This window comes from Bufo bufo, chromosome 3 (assembly GCF_905171765.1).
Source record: "Bufo bufo chromosome 3, aBufBuf1.1, whole genome shotgun sequence".
Lineage (NCBI taxonomy): Eukaryota > Metazoa > Chordata > Amphibia > Anura > Bufonidae > Bufo > Bufo bufo.
Genome location: NC_053391.1, coordinates 314,935,116 through 314,941,115, shown reverse-complemented (window position 1 = coordinate 314,941,115; position 6,000 = coordinate 314,935,116). Strand labels below are relative to the sequence as shown.

Genomic DNA, 6,000 nt, shown 5'->3' with positions numbered 1-6,000 from the left:
ATGTCTTTAAATGTCAATAAGTGTGGCTATGTGTGTATATGTGTATGTACTGGAAATATATTACAGTTATAGCATATCTATGTAAATATATACATAAACAAGCCCTAGTTTTCACAGCACCAACAAATCCACAGGATATCCCTTTAAGGGAGACAATACTGATCACCAAGTACCAGACCTTAGTAATCATATGTAGCGGTATGCTTTTCTTACAAAAATCTTTCGAAGTGTCCTCTGAGTCGATCTACATGGTCTATACAGTAAATACCTTCAAAATGTCTGTGATATTACAATAGGTTAGAAATATAGCATCATTCCAACTTTTCGGCACAGTTTTATATGGCAGTCTTAAAAAACTTTCAGAATTTCAGATTTTTTTTTCCAAATGGCAAGATCTGTAAGTGGTTTATTGCTTATTTTCGAAGAAATCTGTGGAAATGTTCCCCAGTCCAAAGACTGATGTACACACCGTACATAATTAGCCGGCCGTGCATTCATTACGTGTCTTAGTTGCTTCTTCTCCTCGAAATATGGCACATTTAGCAGGGCCATTGTTAATTGCAATAGACTGATAAAGAAACTTGCTGTCTTTTCTTATTCTGTACACGTCTTAACAATATGAGATATCAAATAAACTTCAATAGATATGGAAAATACACACTACATGGTAAATAAATGAGGGTCATTATAGCAAACACTATGACTTGACCCACAAAATTAATTTCTTTTCTTGTTCAGTTCAACTGTTTGGAAGATTCATAGGTAGCAATATCATTAGTAACTAAAGGTTTTGTCCTTTAGCTGAGACAGAATTCTGGAGTCACTTATGGAAGGTTAGGTTGATTGTCAAATCTGTTGGTAATGGGTTAATGTTTTTATTTCAGTTCCAAAAATAATGGGTCATGGTAATAAAACAGCCTAGAACTCAGAAGAATTTTTTTCCGAAGCAACCAGTCTTTGTTCCTGCTAAAATTCTGTTGTACTAGTAACCTGAGTAACTTCTGAGTTCAGATCTTCTCCTCTGCAGCCTCGGGATCCTCTCCTTCGGCCATCCATGTCTAGTCATACCGGCTTGTCTGGTGCGTGTGACTGAGCACATGTGGACACTTGATCACGGGTGGTGTTGCGACCTCGACTGAAGCTGCTCTGCTCAGAATGAGATCGGAAGGGAAGGCAGAATTCTCTGAAACATCTCTTAAAATTTTCATCTAAAAACGCATAGAGAACTGGGTTAAGACTGCTATTGGTGTATCCCAGGGCAATACAAAAATGCCAGCTGGCTATGACATAGGGATTTTTTTTGTCAATATCCACCATGGTCCACACAATGACAAATATATGGATGGGTGTCCAGCAGATGATAAAGGCAGCCACCACAACTAAAACCATACGGGTGATGCGTCTAAGATTTCGATCTTTTTCTCTTGATCCAGACAGAAGTCGCACACTCCGAAGACGGAGGATCATCAACCCATAACATACTGTGATAACCAAGACTGGCACCACAAAAGCAAAAATGAAAACACAGATTTTGGTAACAGTGTCCCAGTACCAATCTGGGCGGGGAAACTGAAGAGTACAAACAATTGCTCCAGCTGTGAACAGAAAGGAGAGCAATATTAATGTGTTAACTATAATATATCAGAAAAGTCATAGTATAAGCATTGCTATAAAAACACATAACATAATGTTTGAATTATTACTGCTTTTATCCAAGTTATGTAATGTTATGTTGCTTAGGTGGAAAATATAACTGCTTGCTAAACCTATTAACCACTGCACTATCTTTAGAAGCAACGGCTAGCAAAGATATGTGCCCACCTCTCCAGCTCTTTATGGCTGTGTAACATTCACCATCAGCAAATCCCTTTTTTATCCCGCGGTGGGATGGAGGTGAGAACTATATACACTACTCATATAAATATTGAAAACTAAAAAATGGAGGACGAGTTGGATCTGAAGAGCTATCCTGGCTATCCTGGACAAAAACAGTGAGTGTGGAGGCTTCCTAGAAGCTCAAGGTGGTAAAGGTCTCTGGCCACATTCCTCTTATGACATGTCTATAGTTCCCTCAATAAAATTTAGCTCTACTTGTTATGTCTTAGGGTTCTTTCACACTTGCTTTGTGAAGATCCGGCAGGCAGTTCCGTCAATCCGTGTGCACACGGATAGCATTTGTAGACAGATCCATCTACAAATGCATTGAAAGACAGATCGTCTCTGCAGTGTCATCTGGAAAAACGTATCCGGTATTTATTTATTTTCCATTTTCAAAGGTCTGCACATGGGCAGACCGGAAAACCGGATCTGTTTTGCCGGAACACTTGGTGCGGGATCCGGCATTAATGCATTTCAATGGAAAATAATGTCGGATCCGGCATTCCGGCAAGTGTTCCGGAATTTTGGACGCAGAAAATACTGCAGCATGCTGCGTTATTCTCTCTGGCCAAATACCATAAGAGTGACTGAACTGAAGAAATCCTGATCCATACTGAACGGATTGCTCTCCATTCAGAATGCATTAGGATAAAACTGATCAGCTATTTTCCGATATTGAGCCCCTAGGACGGAACTCAATGCCGGAAAAGAATAACACTAGTGTGAAAGTACCTTAGTTCAATCTTATGTTGGACCACTTTCCTTTTTATAAAAAGATCTAAAGTATTTTAATGTGGCAAAAGAGGAAATAATAAGGGACATCTGAAAGGGGAGAAATTTTTTTTTTTTTTTTTAACATTGAGAAGGCAATACAGTTTTAACAGAAAGAAATGTTAAAAATAAGCTTTAGTTATTTTTTAATTACTTGCTCATCATCCATTATATTCCTGGCTTTGAAGTTGACATAGAACACTTACAAGCAATTAAGTATTTATGGCTGTTTATTAGTCTGTCTTTCTACCATAAAACAGAAACTCTCACTTATTAATACTGGTCCAGACAAAAAGTGTAGCAACCAAAGAGATCATGTTATTCATTTTCTAGCCAACATTGGAAAAACCAAGGCCCAAACTCCATCTCTATCTTCTGTGGCAAAGCAGCAAACTACTGTTGGATTATGAACAGCTGCTCAAAAGAGGCCACACTCCAAGCATCTCGTTTCTTGGATTCTGAGAAGCTGAGTATGGCCCAATCGAAGCCACCGCTGATCTCAGGGTGCTCTGGCCTGACCTAAAAGGTCCCGATGCTAGCCAACATCAGGCTATTCTGTGCAGAGTCTGACACATACATGGTTCTGACGATGTATGAGGTGGTGCATACAAAGTCCTGAAACTGGCCAATGGCTGGAGCTTGAGCAAGGCTAAATGTGAAGAGGAAAACAGACCCAGGAGCATTAAATGTATTGGGGCCTTATCTATGATCTGAATATTTTTGGGTCTGATCAGGGGTTTGATTTATCTAAGGGTCTTGTCTGGTGTCTGAATGAATTTTTTGGTGTGTGGTCTGAATCCATTATCAGATCTGGCCAGGGATCTGAATAAATGTTGTTGTCTGAAGTGGGGTCTAAATTAATTATTGGGTCTGGTCTGAAATTTTAATGAATTAAGGGTTCTGTTCTGGGGTCATAATGAAAAATGAGTGATAAAAATGTGAATATATCAGTCCTGTCATTTATAAACATGCAAGGCTATGTTCACATCTGGGGTGTGGATTTCATTATCCATATTAGCCAGATCTATTTGATTTGTAATGGGATACACCAAGTGCTACAGAAGTGTTTCCCACATTTTGATGGGAAAATGGTGATTATTTTTCCCTTCAAAAATGACAGAATATGCAATAGTGACTAATGAAGCCTCTGTCACGTATGTGAACATAGCCTAAAAATGAGAGCACACTTAATTGCCTAGTTGTGTTATTTTTTTATGCAATTATGCAGGCAAGTGTGTCCATATATTCCTTATAACTGTAATTGTTTTTAAAAAAATTTTTTTCAAAGGGCAATAAAATAAAGAGAAAGAAAATACACTTATCACGCTAATCATATCTTTACAATCAAGAACAAACAACTTGTATTTATTATGTGCCAAGCAGTGGTGTAGCGTGGGTTGCCAGCACCCGGGGCAAGCCAAAAATTGCGCCCCCACCCCGGGCATGCCCCTTTTAACAGATAATATAGTAGATCACTAGCAGTCCCACGTAACACCACAGATAACAGTGATAACTCTCCGTGTACAAATAATGTAGTAGATTCGCCTGCAGTCCTATGTAACACCTCAGATAACACAGTGATAACTCTCTGAGTATAGATAATGTAATAGATGTTCCCTGCAGTCATATGTAACACCTCAGATAACACAGTGATAACTCTGAGTACAGATAATGTAGTAGATGTCACCTGCAGTCCTTGGCACTGCCAAGCGAGAAGTGAGTCTGTTAAAGGGGATATTAATTATTGATATTTATGCAAATCTCAATAATTAATATTCATAAATAGGCGTGAGTCGTCTAGTGATGACTCCGCCTATTTATGCCTAAATAAATAACAGACACTACTGATTACCTATACACTCCACTGAACTACACTACGTGCGACTTACTACTATACTACGGCGGCGACTACTAAAAACACTATACTCTGTATATGAATAATAAAGTATTTATTATACAATACAATGATACAATTATACGCTATATCTATATATATTTATAGATCAATGGTTATAAATATATATACATATAGACGCACACACCACAGTACAGCAATATAAGTAAACACACTATAACAACACACTAATACGGTTCTAACTACACTAACACAGTCCCAAGTCCTCCCCAGGGTCTAACTACAATTGCAATACACTTACATACACACAAATATAAGTAACCCACCCGCCTGGCTAATCACTGTCCCTACAGGGTACAAGGGGTTAAACACAATTGTGGCACTGCAGGGGTAAATACATGCAGGCCAAGGAACACAGAGTTCTGGGAAAGGCAGGGCAAGGGGTACCCCAGGAAAGGGTTAACACCTGGTATGGCAGGGTTTATTAGGGCAGCAGAGATCAGGACTGCTGCAGAGGTCTGCCAGGGTACAGGAGCTCAGCAGGGGTTAATGCTGAGGCAGGGCAGCATGCAGTGAAGGGGTAAATGGTCAGGGCTCTGCAGGGACAGGGCAATGCAGGGGTTAATGCTCTGCAGGGACTGGCAATGCAGAGGTTAATGCTCTGCAGGGACAGGGCAGGGAAGAGCAGGGGAAGGGGTAAATGCTCTGCAGGGACTTGCAGGGCAGACTGCAAGGGTGTTTGGGCAGAGCAGGGGAACAGGGCTACAGGGTACAGCAGGAGTTAGGTACAGGGCAGCAGGGGTTAAGGAAGAGGCAGGGAAATCGATACTTAGCCAGCTGCTCCCTCTGGCTGCTCCGAACTTCTGCTCTCCTCCTCTGGGCTGCTCTGGGTTCAACTACTCAGCTCCCTCCACCTCTCTTCTGAGCGCTGCCAGTCTTTCAGGTATGTGCCTTCGCTGGCTGCGCTTAGTAGGGGGGGGGAATCTTCACTCTGGTCTTCAGAGCGCAGTGCAGCATATCACTGCCTGTGCTCTCCTTCATGCAGGGGGTAGACTCCTGAGCGCAGAGCACAGCGCTCTGCTGGGCAGCAGGTAGAGGTCGTCTGAGCGCCGGATGCGCTCTCCTTCAGGGGGGGGTCCCGAACTGCAGAGCGCAGTGCCGCTGGGGTATTTAAACCCCGCGGCGCTCGCTCCTGTTTTCCCGCCCTGCAGGCGTGCACACGCACGCCTGCAGCCAGGTCCACGTGGGCTGGCGCAGTGATATGACATCACCGCACCAGCCCCCGCTCCCAGGCAGGGGGATCCTTTGATCCTCCCGCCTGTGGAGATATCGCACATCTCTGGCGCTGTAGTTACAGCGCCGGAGGTGAGCGGCACACAGGGGCATGGGAACTCTTTGTTCTCATGTCCCTGTTAGGCATACCATCTCCGGCGTTGCCGGAGGTGGTGACAAAGGGCAGAGGATCTTTATTGATCATCTGTCCTTTGAAGAGTCCG

General features: G+C 42.4%; 1 protein-coding gene across 1 annotated transcript in view; it reads right to left on the bottom strand.

Moving 5' to 3' along the window:
• Positions 1-1,062: 1,062 nt before the first annotated feature.
• Positions 1,063-6,000, bottom strand: part of OPRD1 (opioid receptor delta 1) — an 80,680-nt gene continuing 75,742 nt past the window's right edge. The window contains exon 3 of the mRNA XM_040424302.1: positions 1,063-1,595. Coding sequence (XP_040280236.1) covers positions 1,063-1,595 — 533 coding nt within the window. The remainder of the gene's footprint in view (positions 1,596-6,000) is intronic.